We start from the raw sequence: 19,796 nt of genomic DNA on the forward strand, positions 1-19,796 counted from the left end.
TTTTTTTTCTTCTGTCCTCTGATAAGCATTGTTCAGGGCTGCCATTCCCAGAAGCTTTAATGCTTTCTAATGATACTTTTGGGAAACGCAGCCCTGTTTGAATGCACTGTCAGCAGTGAGTGGATGCTCTGTGTGATTGATTAGTTCTGTCTTACAACATTTGCGTGTTTAGATGAGCAGGAAAATAGTTCTATCCTACACAATTACTCGCTAACAAAGGTTATTCGTCCAATTCAATGCATATTGTACGCATTATTATTATTATTTTTGTTAAATAAACAAAATCACTGGTAAATAAAATACACCTTAGTATCGATATTTTTTGTTTGAGTATCGATACTTTCGATACTCGCGTCAGTATCGATATATCGATACTTAGGATCGATACGCCCATCCCTAGTACAAAACAGATTTCAGTACTTCAATAGGTTGGTATGTTAACATTATATCAGTTAATGAAATTATGGTATTTAACTGTAAATTTAAGTTTAAAAACGTTGCTACCGTATTTTTTACGGTAAAATTCCGGCAGTACTCCCCCCCCATACTATGGAAGTCAATGGGGACCAGCAACTGAAGTTGAACAATCCCTTTAATAATGCTGCATATCGAGGAAACATTTCTCTGTATGAAACCATATAAAAACAACAGTATTTAAAAATGTTTTTCAAATAAGATTACTCATGATTGAAAAATACCGTTGACTTGTTATATTATGTAAGGAATATCCAGTAGTTTTCCACAAAACCTTTCATTTAGGACCTGCATGTGATTTTGTATGGAGAGATATTTAACACCCCACAGAGTCTTAGCAATACTGCTGGGAAGCCATTAATACACACAAATCAGTGTGACGATAAACAGCAGCATTTCTATGAATTATTCAAGTTAGCAGTTTTACAAAGCAAGAGATGAAACGATAGCTCACAGAAATGTAAACGGGCTAACAGCACTTGAGAGGTGGAATATATGAGATATACTCATGCCTTATTAATGTATGAAAGGCTATTTTCTCAATCATACACTCAGCAATTTGAATTAAAACAACAAAAAAGCATTATATGGATATTTAGCTTTGGTTTTACATTTAAAGCATATATTAAGAGATAAAAGTCCACCTTCCATTTAAGTACATTCAACAAGCTTTTAGTGGAGCTCTTCAGCTCTTAGTATGAATAAGTAAAGAGGTACTTAACTATATTTGAAGTATGTATACTTAGAAAGATGAGTATTGTATAATACACTAATTACTGTATGTGTATTTTTCTTTCCATGTTATTTTAACTTAGTCAAAGACTTACAGAGTAATGTTTACTGAAGGTGTTGTTATTCATTAGAAATATAAAATGAAGAATAATGTTAAATGACCTATATTCCTCAATTCCAATACCTAGTGCTGTGAATGACTGTAGCTTTATCCTCCCTCGTGTCACCTAAAACATTTGTATTTTCCCCTAAATCTGGCCATACAAATCAAATTGTGTAGGTTACTCTGAAAATGACATTTTTTGTTATATTAAACAATGATCCCCCTGAAGTGTTTTCTTAATAGAGTTAGATGCCCTTTACAACTGAGAACGTATTAGTACTCAAGTGGCACCACATTAGCCAGCAGTAGCTGGTACCAGGGGAGTAAGACAGTGAGCTAATAGAAAGAGCAAGATTTTCCAAAACAACTCAATAGAGTACCAATGAGAGCCCTCTAAGTCAGTTTGCTTTCTTCTTTATCTCAGGAGACATGAAGAATAATTCTCCACCTCTCATTACAGCAACCTGTCACATTTGATCTACCTGTCATTTCCACCAACAGCAGACTGCAGAAATGAATCTTTAGAACTGACCGTCCAAAATGTTGACTTCATTCTAGTCCACATGTCCTCTCTGTCCACAAACGTTTGTATTATTAAGACATGCATATAAAACAAAAGATTATTATCACTCATGCAAAGCTCTTTGGGGTGAATTCAGCAGACTACCTCAATCTGTGCACCACGCAGAACTGAACTGAGAATTCATTTTAAATTCAATTCCTGAACTGAATCTGAATTCAGGTAGTAAACAGGATGTTGAATTGGAATTTGAATTTGAATGTAAAGAATTAAAATAAATTGAAATTCAAAGACAATGCACAATTTGAACGTAGCCTTGCTTTATTGGCCATTGATGGATGGATGGATAGATATCCCTAGAAATGTGATGGAAATTCACTTATTCATTTATTTTATATATTTCATCATATTTAACAAAATAACATTTGTAGACCAGGGTGGAAGAACATCCCAGAATGTGTTGTATTTCTTTTAATTTAATAGGAACCCATTCTGACGTTTGTGTGTGGTTAGTGAATTTTTTTTGTCTATATGCAATAGTGACACAACTGTTGTTGTAAATTAGTCCAAGTATTATCTTTCAAAACTGTAGTTGCAGCAAACGTGGGCCTTTTTGTCTTTGACATTGCAATGAATATTCCTATATTGTCCTATATTATGAACACTATATATTTACTCATTCTTCAAGACTTTCATAAACTCTCTAGAGAAATATCTGTTATGGAAGTCCCTTTCTGCACAAAGGAAATTATGAAGGTTTTCACTTTGGAGTAGTCATTGATTTGGTGTTATCTCACTGCTTCAGCCTAGCCATTTACAAATCCCTACTATGAAAACACAACAACAATGAACACTTGTGCAATATCATCACTATTTTTAAATCTTACTAAATCACGTCCTGTCAGCTGGAACTGTCAACATAACTCATAGCATAAATTCGCTCAATATTTTTTTTCGCTCATCACTATATCTTTCGGTTCTTTTCAACACCGATCCTATTAACTTGACGTATTTTTATAAATCAGTGCTGGCATAATTCATCAGCCTTCCCTTTCTCCATCCTCTCCATCATTAGATGCAGAAATCACAGTGAGAGCATGTCTACCCAAGCACATCTTTATAAAGCCATTCATTATTTACAGGTAAACGGTGACAAGATGACACTTCTTTTACATGGCCAAACTCCGTCTCGGTCGACAGCTCAATACAGTGTGTCTGCAACACTGCCAGGAATCTCTAGAGTGATTGAAGACATCTATCTACCTTTAAGTCTTAAAGTAGCTGCTGCAAAAAAAACGCATACACTGTTGAATGTTGGGTCTAATCCAGGCTCTTCTACAGGGGGTCCACGGTGGTACTACAGAGGGTCCGCCAATTACTTTTTGATCTCAAACTATTATTTTTTATTCAACCAATTTCAACCAAAGCTAAAAGTTAAGAAGCTGAAGTTTTAGTTTCATTGGCCCTACCTCATTTAAATGTATTCATTAAAATTTAAATGTAATGTACACTTTTATGACTGTGTACATCAATAATGTAAGGATCATAAAGCAAGTAAACACATTATTATGTCACTATACATGTGATTACACAGGGATGTTTGTGTGGATTCTTATTACTCTGGGAATTTTACAGTAATTGGCAATATTTTGAGTGGTGTTTTGGTATAGTTGATGTAATTTGGGTATTTAATGGATTCATTTATTTTGCATTTCGCACATCTTTTGCCTGGGTTGTATATAAGTTGGAGTAGATTGGAATGGAGTGGAGGTGGAATGATTAATGTATTTAACCTTTATTATGTATTAATTTTACCAGCCTCCTTACACTATATAATATTTGAATATATTAGAAACAATACTCTTTACAATTGCCTCAAAATTGATTTGTAATGGCAGTTTCAGAAGATGTCACAACAAAACTAAACAGTGTTGTAATGGCATCATATAGTAATACCACGGTACTTTTACCATCATACTAAATAAATACAGTAAATAAATAAATAAAACACATATCATGTGTAGTTGTCTGGTTTTTATTATTACAAAACACTCTTTGCCTCCAAAAGATGCTCTATCTACAGCAGCCAAAATCATCAACATACTTCTAGAGACTATGGCACTATTCCCAGCAACAGTACCATTCACAAGGTGTTTGCTAGTTCAATAATTTATTTTGGTCCAAAATTGAGTTAACTATACTTTAATTGGCTCTCTTAAGACAACTAAAGACAATGAACATGTTGACACATGGTGAATGTTACAGTCCTTTCTAGTCCTCTTTGTATATTACAATATAAATAGCTATTTTTATATACAGTGGGGAAAAAAGTATTTAGTCAGCCACCAATTGTGCAAGTTCTCCCACTTAAAAAGATGAGAGAGGCCTGTAATTTTCATCATAGGTATACCTCAACTATGAGAGACAAAATGAGAAAAAAAAATCCAGAAAAACACAATGTAGGATTTTTAAAGGATTAATTGGTAAATTCCTCTGTAAAATAAGTATTTGGTCACCTACAAACAAGCAAGATTTCTGGCTCTCACAGACCTGTAACTTCTTCTTTAAGAGGCTCCTCTGTCCTCCACTCATTACCTGTATTAATGGCATCTGGTACGGTGACCGAGAGAGCTCAACGTGCTGCAACTTAAGAAAACCATGGTTACTATAGTTAAATAATGATTTTAACCATGGTTTTGCTACACTTACCATATTTTAACCATGGTATTTGTAGTATACAAATGGCCAAAAAACATGGTTACTACACTTTTACTATAACAAAACCATGGTTTATTTTCATAAGGGAAATGTTTTAAGGGGACCCCAACAATTAACCATGATATTATTATAGTAAAAGTGTAGTAATCATGTTTTTTTTTTGTATATTGATTACCATCTGTATAACCACAGTAGTACAAATACCATGGTTAAACTTTTAGTGTAGCAAAACCATGGTCAATGTCTGGTTACCATGGCTTAACTATAATAACAATGTTTTTTTTTTAATAGTACAACCATGGTTAATTTTTGTAAGGTGCGTTATAAAAGTAAGTTAGCCAGCAGTTACAGTAATTGTGATCACAGTTACAGTAATTGTTTATTTTTGTCCCCCCCCCCGCCAAAAAAAGCTAAGGAATCATATGATCAGGATGTTAAATTTAACAAAAATCTCACCTTTCAGAGTAGACATTGATAAGCATGTCCCAGATTCGTCACTTGTTGCAGTTCCTGTTTTTGCAGCATCTGTCTGTATTTGTTTGTGCTGTGCATATCTGCAGCACATTTCTGTATTTGCAGTGCATTTCTGTTTTTGGTTGTATTGCGAGTGTTTTCAGTGTGTTTCCATATTTGGTCGCATTGTGCGTATTTGCATCAAGTGTTGTCAAACTGACGAAGATGTTTTCTTAATTTGCATGTGTTTTTTTTCATTTGCAGTGTGTTGAGTTCTCTTGGCCACCGTACTAGAGCTTTCTTTCACTGTTCAAGAATGGTGGATAACATAATTTCCAGAAAACATTGCATAAACCCTTCTAATCATCAATACGGTGGTCACATTTTTTCAATGAAGTTGAAAGAGCAGCTGAGCTGACCCTGCGAAGTTCAACCAAAGGCTAGTTTCACAGAGTGATGCGGATTGAGATGGACATTGATAAGCAACATGACAATGATGCCATGTAGGTCTCTCTTTTCTGTTGACCTGCCGTGCATGAAAAGCCAATTGTGCAGGGCCACAGAATTTCAAAGTTACCACCGGATGAAAATGTCAGCATGCTTTCACTTTAACCAGAAAGGCTTCTCATGTATCTTTAAAAATACTGCACTACCAATGTGGTTTTTCCACATCTGAGGTTAGACTGAAACTTGATATGGATGATATTTCAAGGCCACATGAACATTTCGGCAGAGAGTTTGTAAGGTTTGAAATATGCTGGCACATGGTTTATCATTATTCAATGTGTTTTATTTTCATGAATGTAAACAATTTAGCTCTGTTTTGATGGTCTTTTCTGTAGAGCAGAATGCCTGATGAGTTTGTTTCATTGATATCTCAATAGTACCGAATGGACTCAAAGACTGTACAGTACATTAAAATTCTCCATTTGTGCTACAAAAAGCACACATTCCTTACATTCCCAGCGCTATTATCATTATTTGTGGTTAATGGTGCAACTGAAAAGCAATTCAACAGAGAATGCCTGTTGCACTTTAGCAGTTGAATTGTAGGCTTTTGAGATAATATTGCCCTTAGCACAAACTAATTTTATAACAAATTCAAGAGTTGTCTTCAGCTACAAGCATCAATAGTTAACTAAAACTATATCAAAAAGGTGTTCTTTGAAATAAAATAAACTTAACTGAAGTGAAATAGAAAATAATAATAATAATAATAATAATATCAGCTATTTGCCAAGGCAACATTTCTCTCTTCATTTAGTTTAATTGGATGTACTAAAACTAAAACAAAAATTTATAAAAGCTATATAGACATATTTATTAAATGAATGAACGAACGAATGAATGAATGAATTATATATTGAAAGTATGAAAATAAAAACAAATTCAAATTATCAATAAAAACTGTAATAGTATCTCTTTGATACTAAAATAGCTGCTGCCAATCTGAATAAAGCAAATGATAATGCTGGCATGAACAAGAACGACAACAAAATAATGACAAAAGATTAGTCAATTTGTTGTAATTCTATGTCACTGGAAGTCAATCAATCTATCAATGAAGTTTAATATATCATTGTCAAATGACCCTTACCATTATCAAATGACCTGCAAAAGCGATCCATCAGAGAAGGGAGGGACTTCAACTGCTGTTTAACCAGCAAGATTAAGACTTACGAACATTATAATGTCCACAAGGCAACCCTTTATATGTCGGGAGAAATCGAGAGCAATCAGTTACCACGCACATCAGTGTGCTTCATGCTTGAAACCATGGCAGAGACCATCATTTTGTGTCACAGAGAAAAACTGAATGATATTGCATCTACAAATGCATGGTAGACTAACAGTTTTATATTAATTGATGTTGGCCCAACTTGTCTAATTTTAATATTGAACAATGCTGCTGATTTGTTAATGGTTAAGTTCCCAGCATGCACTGAAGCATGAATAAATTATTTTTAGGTTTACTTGTTAGGTGTTGAGTAGGGATGCACAATATACTGGTACCATATCAGTTATCGACACTGGATACATAAGCCAATATTGGATGTTTAATATATATTTGTGCCATTTCACCTACTTTTTAAATTTAGGTGATATTTTCTATCATCTAACGATCACTTAAATCTTTTGAAAATCCCCAAATTATTATGAATATCTATTTTCATACAGTACTCTACATAATAATGTTATGTAGCATTTTAAATTGTTTAATTGTTTTTTTAACCAAATTAGCATATAATCATAATATCTGCAACTTGCAATTGATTATAATATGCAACAAGAAAGATATCGGCCAGAATTGTAATATTGGTCACTATAGGATTTATACAGTTAATTTTGTCAAATATTTGTTGTCAGTTTTTTTTTTTTTTTTTTGTCAACAATTTTTCACCAACGAAAATGAGACGATGAGTAAAAACCAGTTTTGAATGACAAAACTACGATGAAAATCTATTTGTGATTTTCTATCGATCTTTTTGTGAATTGAAAATGTTAGGAAGGGGCGATTTTGAAAGATATCCAATCAGAACTAATCGTCTGCATGGTAGGGAGGTTAGATGTGGACATTTTAATTGTAATGTACTGATCTACCCAGCCATGGGCGTCGCTAGGCCATTTTTAGGGGGGCTATATCCCCCTGGCAAAGAGGTTTGCATACTTGAGTTATGGAAAGAGGATTGTATTAGAAATGCAAACAGTAAAATGTTGTGTGTGTACACAGTAAACAGGTGTGTGTGTGTGAGAGAGAGATCATGAAGATTTATATTTGACTTATTCAGTTATATGTTATACATATATATTGATGTTATATATAGTTTGTTTTTCTCAGCCATGTGCTTCTCCTCCTTGTTTCCTCTTTACCACACCCTCTTGTTAGCCTTGTTGGTCTAATTGTGCTCACCTGTTCCTCGTGTTTTCCTCCCTATTTATAGTGCCCTTTGCCCTACTGTCTTGGCCGGTCCGTGGTTATTCTTTCCCTCACTGTCTCTGTGGATGTGTTCCTGTCTCCCTGTCTGTTTGATCTTGTGCTCTAGTCTTGCCCTAGTCTTGTCTCTTGTAATTCTATGTTCTTGTCTTGCTCCTTGTTTTTGGTCTGTTTTTGTCTTTTTGCTTTTATTTTAGTATTCATTTAGTTCTCTTAGTCCTGATCTTTTGTTTGCATCTTTTGGTTGATATTTAAGTTATTTGTGTTGGTTAATTTACTTATTTAAAAAAATTTTTTTGTCCTTTTTGTTTTGTTTAGTTTATTCTCTTACCTGTCTTGGAATAATTTGTGTTCCTGTGGAGCCATGTTTTGTCTGGTTGTGGTGTTAGTTCCTGTCCTGACATGTTCCTGTCCACTGGTTCCCTTGCCTGGCGTCTGGGGTGCTTCAGAGTTTATGGTCAATAAGTATCTGAGCTCTGCTCTCTGGTGCCTTGCTCTGGTCTCTCCACTGGCCTGGTCTTGCCGCCTCTTCTGCTGCTATAGTATTCTGCCAGTTGATGTCTGAGGCTGTTCCAGTGGCCTTCCCTAGCTATCTCGGTTTACTGTGTTCCTGTTGTGGGATCACCTGTGCACCTCACAACCCTTTTGTATTGATCTGTTTTGTCAATAAACCCTTGTTACTCCCACTGCAATTGGGTCCTCCTTCCAGATCCCTGACAGTTTATTATATTTTATTTAAAAAAAAATTCTCTCAATGTCAGCATGCCTTTTCCGCTGGTCCTTTTTGGTATCAAATTTAAGGCCATAAAAAGTACAATGGGGATGGAAAGACAACTGTCATACAGCCTAATGTGGTGATTAAAATGAAAAAGGCTATGATTTCATTAGATAAATATGAGCGCTGCACATTTCAAAGTTTCTTTATGCAGTTCTGAAAGTGCTGTTTTGTGAAAACCTGTAGGCTATCTGAACTGTAAATCTTGCTTTTTACAGTAATTTTAAAACATTGCCCCACCCCACTCATATAGCATTAATTTGATCTGTGCAGGTCTTAAAAAGTCTTAAATTTGAGCTTAAAAATCCTGCAGTAATCCTGTGCTATAAAATAAACATGATTACATAGACAAGGAAAACAATTCAAAATAAATATTACAAAGGTGTACGAAACTTATATTTTTGTGCAAAAGATAAAAATATTCCAATATAATGTCAGCCATCAAACACTGGACTAGATCCAAAAAAGCAACAGTCTAAACACAAAGAGGTCTGAGTCACCATTACTGCTTAAGTGGACCAAAAAATGATCTGAGTCCTCTTTCAGGAACTGCGATAGTGTGAACACAAAGATAACTGGGTCCTTTTTCGCTTGGTCCACCTCTTGGTCCACTTAAAGGGGTCTGGGTTCGGTTCTTTTAGAGGACTCAAGTGTGAAAACACCCTTAATTGACTCATTTCATGCACCTGTGTTCCCCTGATTGCCCTGTGTTTAATAAAAGTCCCAGTCTGTTCAGTTTGTGTTTGTCTGGTCTACTTGTTGGATGTCGTGTGTTTCCCATGCTCCTGTTGTGAATTATCCCTTGTGATTCAAGTATTAAAGACTGTTGAATGTTTCTCCGCATCTCCATCATTCCTCCCACAGCGAATCATGACAAATATGTCAATATGTTTGTTTTGGTGAGTATTCACTAAACAGTGTTGGCTATGTCTTAAGTGCATGTAATCAGCTGGGAGAATATTGGATGTGTATCAGTATATTGGATCTGTGCATTAAGTCTTAAAGTAAAGAAGCCTAATATACCTGCTACTGTGTGTGTCCATAATGTTAATTGAACAACAAAAGAAAAAGACAATCACTCACTGCTCTTGACTGAATCACTTAAGTAGCTTTAAGAAGGCTTATTCTATATATAATTTATACAAATAAATATGGGTCAAAATATTTTGCATCACAATTCCACAATAGCATTTGCAGGCTTCTATTGGTGGTCTTATACAGAGTATAACACATAAGGACAAAAAGTGAAATTACCCTACTGATCCATTGCTGCAGCTCAGTTAGTCCTCTATTTCCCATGGAACCTTTGTGGGGCTACAAATTATAGTCTGAGGTGCAATATGTTTCAAGGACAAAGGACGGATCAATTGGCTATCTGGGAGTTGGAAATCACACAGCCGACACAAAAGCTGTGTGGTGCCACGTGCATTATAAACCCAAAAGCTGTAAGGAGCCAGCTTACTGCAGCCCCTGGGACATGTGCTGAAGGTGTTGTTAGCTGATTATCCTATTAAATTAATTCAAGAGAACATATTTAAGCAATAGTGAGGCACTCTGAATCATGCCTCATATCCTTAAAGTGTTTAAAAGGTCAATGTTGAGGCAAATTTTTTGACATATAATCTTAGGTTATATTAAATTTTCAGCAATCAAGAAATGTGGCTCCATATGATACAATTAATGTTTCTTACCTCAAGGTACACCACCCAGGGCATAACTAATGTGGCCACGAGAAGATCTGCCACCGCCAGGCTGACAATGAGATAATTAGTGGTAGTCTGCAGCGCTTTCTCTCTGGAGACTGCCATACACACCAACACATTGCCGAAGACAACGACAAAGATGAGGAGAGTCAGGAGCATGGCATAGTAGTTATACTGATGCTTGGCCTCACAGCTTGTGCTGTTGAGTGCCCCGGTCCCGTTGTCATAATAAGTGTCATTGTAGGGATACTCCGTGAGGAAATCCATGAGCTGTGGCCAGGGAAGAAGCCTGAAACTGAGAGACATAATTCACTGTCAGTGAAGCCACAAAAAATGGAATGAAACCAAGCAGTAGTACACCAACACAAAGGAAAATATTATTGATCAGAGGTTGCTCTATCATATCTCAGTAGAGTTTTCGGGTACATTTCATTTATAGCAGACGTGTGTAATTTGCAGGTCATGTTCATCACCAAATGGAACAAAAATTAGGATTGTTTTCAAACAGCTTTCCCAAACACTCCTGAAGTCATAAGTGTGAAATATGAAACTGAAATTTCTGAGTTTGCATCTTACAATTCTGACTTTTTTCTCAGATTTCTGAATTTTCATCTTGCAATTCTGCTTTTTTTGGTTCCTGACACAGAATAAACAATTACAATTGTGAGATAAACGTTTCAATTACCTTTCTTATTATTATTTTTGTATTTATTTTATCCCATGGCATAAACAAACTTCCATGTCCATAGCCCAGATTGGACGAAATTTAATGAGAAAGTTTTGAGTTTATATAGACATCTCAGACTTGTAATAGCATCCTTAATAGCATCCTGGCATTTCAAGTTTGTGATGTTGTCAAAAACTCAGAAAAAATTAGTCTTTTTCTCAGGACTAAATGAAGAAGAAAAAGTCTTCATTTGCTTTTAATCTCACTGCTGTCTATAGGAGAAATAATTGAGATATTAAAGAGATCTCATTTATGTGTTTTCCTTCCCATTGGACGCTCTGTTTAAACCTTGGAACAGGAACAGAACTCAACTTAACAGAATTAATGGATTAAACAGTCATTTAATGAGAGGTCATTTATATTCACACAATGTTTTGTGTCTGTATGAGGACAGATTCAATATGATACAGTTATAAAAGCAGCAAGACACTAAGGAAAAGAAAATAATGAGAACGAGGAATCTTGAGCACTCTTCCACAATATGGGTGACATTGAGCATTGTAAATGATCAATCAGCATAATCACAGCATTCACCTGACACTCACAATCACACCCATCTTCATTTCCTACGTAAAATATTTGAGACACACACACATTACAGAAAATATCTTCTATTCTTCATCCAGTTTCTCCTCTAAGCTCCATAACATTGGACAGCTGCTGAAACATGATTGATTTTTCTGTGTGAATAGTGGCATAATAGCTGTCTTGTATTGATTTGGAATTTACAGAGCAAGATCTATTGCTGCTCCAAAATAAACATCTCAAACCAACAGGAAATAGCAGCGAGACTGAGGATACAAGCTACCAAAGCTTAGGGACAATTATCTCACACACACACACATACATATATACAGGTGCATCTCAATAAATTAGAATGCCTAGGAAAAATTCATTTATTTCAGTAATTCAACTCAAATTGTGAAACTCGTGTATTCAATAAATTCAATGCACACAGATTGAAGTAGTTTAAGTCTTTGGTTCTTTTAATTGTGATGATTTTGGCTCACATTTAACAAAAAATATTTATTAAAATAATGCTTGAATGCCTCATGAAAGTCAAAAATCCAATTACACAAATTCTTGCTTTCTCTAGCAGTTGTTTTGTATGTTGGTTTTGAAAATTTAGTAAATTTTAGTACATTTTCTGTAAGTTCTGTGCTCAAATATAAAATTACAGTATCATATATATATATATATAGCCAATTTTCACTAATATCAGCAAAAAAATTTATATTATAGGTTCCCTTTCAGTCGGTCACTCTCAACGTCACGTCGGTGACCGACGAATTGGCTTTGAGAGACCATTCTTCTTCGAGTGTAACTAAACGAGCCAATGCACATTAGCATGTGATGATTGCATCTAGCTACCGCTGATCACAGCGTGATCCTCTCTGAAGGATTCAGTGCTTTAATCAGAAGCCGAATATTCTAAAGCTCAACATCAATTCAGACTTAAAGAGGGCAAACATTAGAAAACCTGTATAACAGATCAATAATTAAAAGCTTTCTTGTGGTGACAAGTCAGCACACAGAAGGACCATATGTTGCAGTATAAGACACTCACAAATGATAATAGCAAAGTCTAACGAACCAAAAAAAACACAAATGTTCAAGCATCAAGGCAAAAAAAATAAAAAAATCTATATATAGACCTTCATCCTTTTCATTCCCATAGAAAGAAAAAGTAAGACAAAACTACAAAGAAAGAACGGGGAGTAAAACAAATGGCCTTTTACAGAAACAATCTCCCTGCTCCTTTATAGCATCAATCTATATTCGTTGCCCTCCACCCTTACCCAGAATCACCTCTGTGAATGTGTGTGTGACGGTGGTGCCACAGACTCAATGGAGCAAGTGAGGGCCGCTGATTGATGCAAACTGCCTGACAAAATGATGTCTGTGTCAAACACAGCAGAGAGGATGATCCATCCAGCTATGACCCAACAAGAATCAATGAATAACTTCGAACCACTGAGAACCTTCCCTTTGCTCAGGATTGATCATCTGAATTGTTTGTCTCACTTATTTCAAATCCTAAATGACTAGAATGTAATTTGCACATTTTTATGGTATTTTAATTTAAATACTGCCTGTTTTATTAGAAGAAAATAAAGTTATTCAGTCATATTCTGTCAGTGAGTAGTCCTTTCTTGTTGTGCCAGTTTATTACATACTTTTAACAAGAATCAATGAATAACTTCGAACCACTGAGAACCTTCCCTTTGCTCAGGATTGATCATCTGAATTGTTTGTCTCACTTATTTCAAATCCTAAATGACTAGAATGTAATTTGCACATTTTTATGGTATTTTAATTTAAATACTGCCTGTTTTACTAGAAGAAAATAAAGTTATTCAGTCATATTCTGTCAGTGAGTAGTCCTTTCTTGTTGTGCCAGTTTATTACATACTTTTAACATTAATATTCATCAGAGTAAGTTACTGACATGAAAAATATTAGACATACTCTTGACTGGAGATTGAATTGAAAGGCTATATCTTTCAGTAAAAATCCAAATTCATTATATATAAAGTTTGGATTCTGTAAGATTTTTGTCATGTTTTTGAAATAAGTCTCTTTCCAAAGCTGCCTTTATTTGATTAGAAGTAAAGCAAAACAGTAATATTTTTAAATATTATTACAATTGAAAATGTTTCAATTTTAATATGTAATTTATTTCTGTGATGGCAAAGTTGAATTTTCAGCATCATTACTCCAGTCTTCAGTGTCACTTCCGTGATCCTTCAGAAATCATTCTAAGATGCTGATTTGGTCCTCAAAAGACATTTTATTAGTATTATTGTTATCAGTGCTGAAAACAGCTGTGCTGCTTAACATTTTTGTGGAAATCGTGATACAATTTATAGTAATTATTATTATTATTAAATTTTTTTAATTTTTTTAATAGAAAGTTCAAAAGAACAGTATTTCTTTGAAATAGAAATACAGGTCAAGTAACTATGTAATATAAACAGTTAAAAATTGACACATTATTGATGTAACAACTGTGTTGTAACAACTGTACACACACATATATATATGATAATCCATGTATGTCCTTGATCTAAAGTATGACTGGCAGGGCCATGTATTTCGGTGCTCCAGGCCTAAAGTACATCTGTTATCAGGGTTCGACTGCTGTCGGTCTACACTTTGCCTCTTGGCAGGGGTGTAGATTACGCGGGGGACGTGTCCCCCCACTTTTAATATCACGTAAATTCATCCCCGCACTTTTTCGGGCAAGTGTGTTCGCATAGAGGTTTTCAAAAGCCAGTGTGAATAAATATAGATTTAAATTCAAAGAGACAGGATAGTCTGTGCATGATCTGATGTTTTATTTGGAGCCAGAGTAAGGCGAGATGAACATCACGGAGCCCTAATCACTTCATTATACTCGAAGACGGAGGGCGCTTTCACGCAGAAAGTCGTACCAGGAAATTCCTAATATAGACAAAAGCGTCCAGCTATCGCTGTATAAAAACAGTTGTTTTCACAGAAAAACAGAAAGGTTTGGAAACATGAAGACATTAAACATATGATTGCGACACTATATGGTTTATTTGTGTTTTTCAAGTCATCTCTAGGTAATAAATAAGGTAGGCTATATGAACAATGTAGTGCTAATTGACATAGCATTTATTACAGTATAGAAACTATTCTGCCTTATTATGTGATAAAAAAGTGTTTGTAGTATATAACTTCAGTCCATTCCTTGTGAAGTTCACTCAAATTCTTGAATCGATTGTGCTTGACAATCCTCATAAGGCTGTGGTTCTCTCGGTTGGTAGCTGATTGGTATGTCACCATATTCTAATTTGTTGAGATGGTGAATTGGTGGGTTTTTGTTAAATGTGAGCCAAAATCATCACAATTAAAAGAACCAAAGACTTAAACTACTTCAGCCTGTGTGCATTGAATTTATTTAATACACAAGTTTCACAATTTGAGTTGAATTACTGAAATAAATGAACTTTTCCACAACATTCTAATTTATTGAGATGCACCTGTATATACATATATATATATAACATTTCTGTCCCCCTCACTTCTGAAAAGTTGGCTGCCCTTGGGAAATCTAGGGGAGGGCAGAGATGGATTAAGCTTTTGAATCAAAATTAATGCTGAGGAGGAACAGAGGTACTCTGCCTCTGCTAGGTAACAATTAGTCTCAAACATCGTTCACCAAGTAATAGCACGTGACACTTTTATTTGACTGAATGAAGGCTGGTTTCCTGCAGTAGAGGATCTCTGATATTCCGTTGCTCCCTGATTAGTTGTCTAGTTGGATACAGTATTTGACTATGTTTTTCATGGCCAACGAGCTGTGTTTCTGACAGTGTATGATCGTGATCACATAAATGGGAGCTGACCCCCCAGACAAACCAGTGGCTGGTAAAGTATCACAAAACACAGTGGGACTCCAGCAATAGGATAGTGTGGAAACTACAGAGAAAAAGCAATTTTAGTGTCATTTTCTTCATATCCACCCCCACCCGCAATAAAAGTGGTCTTTTCGTGATACGCACTTGACATATCATGGGGGGAAAAGATTGTATTGCAATTTCTGCAGGCAAAGCATCATTCAACTCTATCTCACAGCAACCAATAAGTGCAGTCCGTGGCACTGGGAGGAGGGAGGATATCGTATTGTAGGAGTGATGTAGCGAATGGATATATATTGTGTTGTGAATTTAATCGAGAAGGTTTCTTTTCAAAGCCCCAGAGTGAAAATATTTTTGAGTGTTGATACAGTTTAGTCACTTAACAGTGCAAATATATATACATTATAATGTTATAATATATGTATTATACTATAACAAGCAGACATTTAAGCTGTTAACACAGAAGTTACGGATTTGTTCCTTCATGTTACTTAGATCAGAAATGTTCACATTTTTTGATGCCAAGGGCCCCAAGATATCATGATCCCTTTTTCACACAATAAACTGCAACAACAGTTTCCAAAAGTAAAAATCCCATTCATTTTCTATAGGGGAATTGATTTTTAATGATAACTTATACATTTTTTTAAAGACAGACCTACTGTGTGTGTTTCAATGCTTTTACATGATTTTATTAAATCCATCAGCAGATATTACCTTTTAACTTTTTATTATTATTTATTTTTTTTAATAAAAATGCTTAACAAAAAAAAAAAAAAAACACTAAACCAATCTAAGAATCATGATTAATTGCACCATACAAAAGTCTCCATAATCTCTAAAAATGGTTACATATTTATATTCTGTATATACAAATGTTTTGCATATTAGTTTCTATATATTACCAACTTCTTTAAATCACTAAATGAATGGCACTGTAGTTTTTTTACATTTACATTTACATTTAGTCATTTAACAGACACTTAACCAACGCGACTTACAAATGAGAACAATGGAAGCAATCAAAATCAACAAAAGAGCAATGATATACAAGTACTATAACAAGTCTCAGTTAGCTTAACGCAGTACACGTAGCAAGGGTTTTAAAAATAATATAATAAATAAAAAGAAAACAGATAGAATAGAAAAAGAATCGAGCAAGCTAGTGTTAGAGGTCTTTTTTGCTTTTGTTAATTGTATAATAAATGAAAAGAAAACAGATAGAATACAAAAAGATTAGAAAGCAAGTGTTAGGGTTTTTTTCAAAGAAAACAAGCAGCAGATGAATAGAGTGCAAGTCTAAAATGACGTTTTGTTTTTTTAAGAATAGAATTAGAATAGAGAGTGCTAGAGTTAGAGGGTCAAATAAAGATGCAAGAGATGTGTTTTTAGCTGATTCTTGAAGATGGCAAAGGACATGCTTGGATTGAGTTGGGCAGGTCATTCCACCAGGAGGGAAAATTTTATTTAATAGTCCGTAAAAGTGATTTTATGCTTCTTTGGGATGGCACAATTAAGCAACGTTCACTTGCAGAACGCAAGCTTCTAGAGGGCACATAAGTCTGAAGTAATGAATTTATGTGAAGGGGTGCAGAGCCAGTGGTGGTTTTGTAGGCAAACATCAATGCCTTGAATTTTATGTGAGCAGCTATTGGTAGCCAGTGCAAATTGATGAACAGAGGTGTGTCGTGCATTGCAATAGTCCAGCCTGGACAGAAAAAGGAGCTTGAACAAGCAGTTGTGTTGCATGTTCTGAAAGAAAGGGCCTGATCTTCTTGATGTTGAATAAAGCAAATCTGCAGGACCAGACAGTTTTAGCAATGTGGTCTGAGAAAGTCAGCTGATCATCAATCATAACTCCAAGGTTTCTGGCTGTTTTTGAAGGAGTTATGGTTGATGTGCCTAACTGGATGGTGAAATTGTGAAGCAGTTGGAAAGGTTGAGTTGAAGGTGACGGTCCTTCATCCAGCAAGAAATGTCTGTTAGACGAGCTGAGATGCGAGCAGCTATCGTCGGATCATCAGGATGGAATGAGAGGTAGAGTTGAGTGTCATCAGCAGTTTTTTCCCATTAAAATGTTAAAATTGTTAAATAATAATCTTGTACCTTTGTCTTTTTATCCGAATTTCAAATAATGTTTTGCTTCAAATCAAAATTTGCAATATTGTGATTTATCTTGCTGGCTGGTTTAGTATATGACATATAACTCTATAATAAAGATTATTCTACAGATAGAATACAAAAAGATTAGAAAGCAAGTGTTAGGGTTTTTTTCAAAGAAAACAAGCAGCAGATGAATAGAGTGCAAGTCTAAAATGACGTTTTGTTTTTTTAAGAATAGAATTAGAATAGAGAGTGCTAGAGTTAGAGGGTCAAATAAAGATGCAAGAGATGTGTTTTTAGCTGATTCTTGAAGATGGCAAAGGACATGCTTGGATTGAGTTGGGCAGGTCATTCCACCAGGAGGGAAAATTTTATTTAATAGTCCGTAAAAGTGATTTTATGCTTCTTTGGGATGGCACAATTAAGCAACGTTCACTTGCAGAACGCAAGCTTCTAGAGGGCACATAAGTCTGAAGTAATGAATTTATGTGAAGGGGTGCAGAGCCAGTGGTGGTTTTGTAGGCAAACATCAATGCCTTGAATTTTATGTGAGCAGCTATTGGTAGCCAGTGCAAATTGATGAACAGAGGTGTGTCGTGCATTGCAATAGTCCAGCCTGGACAGAAAAAGGAGCTTGAACAAGCAGTTGTGTTGCATGTTCTGAAAGAAAGGGCCTGATCTTCTTGATGTTGAATAAAGCAAATCTGCAGGACCAGACAGTTTTAGCAATGTGGTCTGAGAAAGTCAGCTGATCATCAATCATAACTCCAAGGTTTCTGGCTGTTTTTGAAGGAGTTATGGTTGATGTGCCTAACTGGATGGTGAAATTGTGAAGCAGTTGGAAAGGTTGAGTTGAAGGTGACGGTCCTTCATCCAGCAAGAAATGTCTGTTAGACGAGCTGAGATGCGAGCAGCTATCGTCGGATCATCAGGATGGAATGAGAGGTAGAGTTGAGTGTCATCAGCAGTTTTTTCCCATTAAAATGTTAAAATTGTTAAATAATAATCTTGTACCTTTGTCTTTTTATCCGAATTTCAAATAATGTTTTGCTTCAAATCAAAATTTGCAATATTGTGATTTATCTTGCTGGCTGGTTTAGTATATGACATATAACTCTATAATAAAGATTATTCTAAATAATAATATTAGTATTAAGAATAAAACTTTATATAAGCTTTCAAATCCAAAATTATCAAAACACATTTAATTTCTGCAGTCAGTACAGCTAATACAAAAATTCTGATTTTGTATTGGGAGCGTCATTTGCCTTTAGACAAACTAAACAAAACAGCTTTAAACCGGAAACCATGGTAAGATCAAAATATCAATGCACTTAATAAATGACATAGTTGGTTCTTTTCAGTGTATATGACTTTCCTGTGTATTTCAAGTCAATTACACAGCAAAATAAGAAACAGTCTAGCATACTTCTTTTGTGTTTCCAGTGCTGTGTTTACACATGGGAATATAGCACTGGTGGGCCGTCAGGGCCAGCAAAGCCTTCTCTGCTGGCCTAAACACGATCAGAATCACTGATTTAGTTTTAATATATTTTTCCATGAATGTGTATAAAATTATTTCCAATAGTGTCTTCTCTTCCTTTCATAGCTTTTCTCTTGGTTGCTTTTATCCAATCATATTTCAGCAATCGTGTTGTCAGGGTCAAATAAATCTGCCTTAAGGCCTTCAGAATTAACAGTGCAGGCATCTGTTAGCTTAAATCAATGACAATGAAACCGTTGCTTTAACCAATCAGGTTTCGAGTTGGCAACATGAGGGCCATCTAGCTGGCTAAAGATAACGTCAGCATTTTATCGTCCTTTGATTGGATGGTCAGCATACTAGCTAGCAAACAGCATCACTGTAAATCATTTTATTAAAACGTAGTAAAACTTTTATTATCGTTTCTCAGGTTTAGATTTTCAGTGCATGTTGAAAAAATATTTGCCTACTATATTTAATAAATCTAAAAACAGTAGTCCTAATGACTGCGAAAAACAACCACACACCTCCTCGGCACCGGCTCCGTGAAAGACTCGTGAAGATGAAAAACCACTAGAGTATGGTAGGTTAATTTTCATTTTTGACTCTTTTATCGCTTGATGAGTTGTATGCTGATGTTATTTGCGCGATATAAAGCCAGGTTTAAGTTTCCGTAAGAATATCT

At 35.2% G+C, this 19,796-nt stretch overlaps 1 protein-coding gene across 1 annotated transcript in view; it reads right to left on the bottom strand.

Moving 5' to 3' along the window:
- The window catches only part of LOC107556418 (D(2)-like dopamine receptor), a 71,540-nt gene that overhangs the window by 32,633 nt on the left and 19,111 nt on the right, over positions 1-19,796 (bottom strand). Inside the window, exon 2 of the mRNA XM_016239534.1 lies at positions 10,402-10,708. Within this exon, the coding sequence (XP_016095020.1) occupies positions 10,402-10,680 (279 nt within the window). The 5' untranslated portion in view covers positions 10,681-10,708. The remainder of the gene's footprint in view (positions 1-10,401; positions 10,709-19,796) is intronic.

Source organism: Sinocyclocheilus grahami, unplaced genomic scaffold, assembly GCF_001515645.1.
Source record: "Sinocyclocheilus grahami isolate Dianchi unplaced genomic scaffold, SAMN03320097.WGS_v1.1 scaffold567.1, whole genome shotgun sequence".
NCBI classification, from domain to species: domain Eukaryota; kingdom Metazoa; phylum Chordata; class Actinopteri; order Cypriniformes; family Cyprinidae; genus Sinocyclocheilus; species Sinocyclocheilus grahami.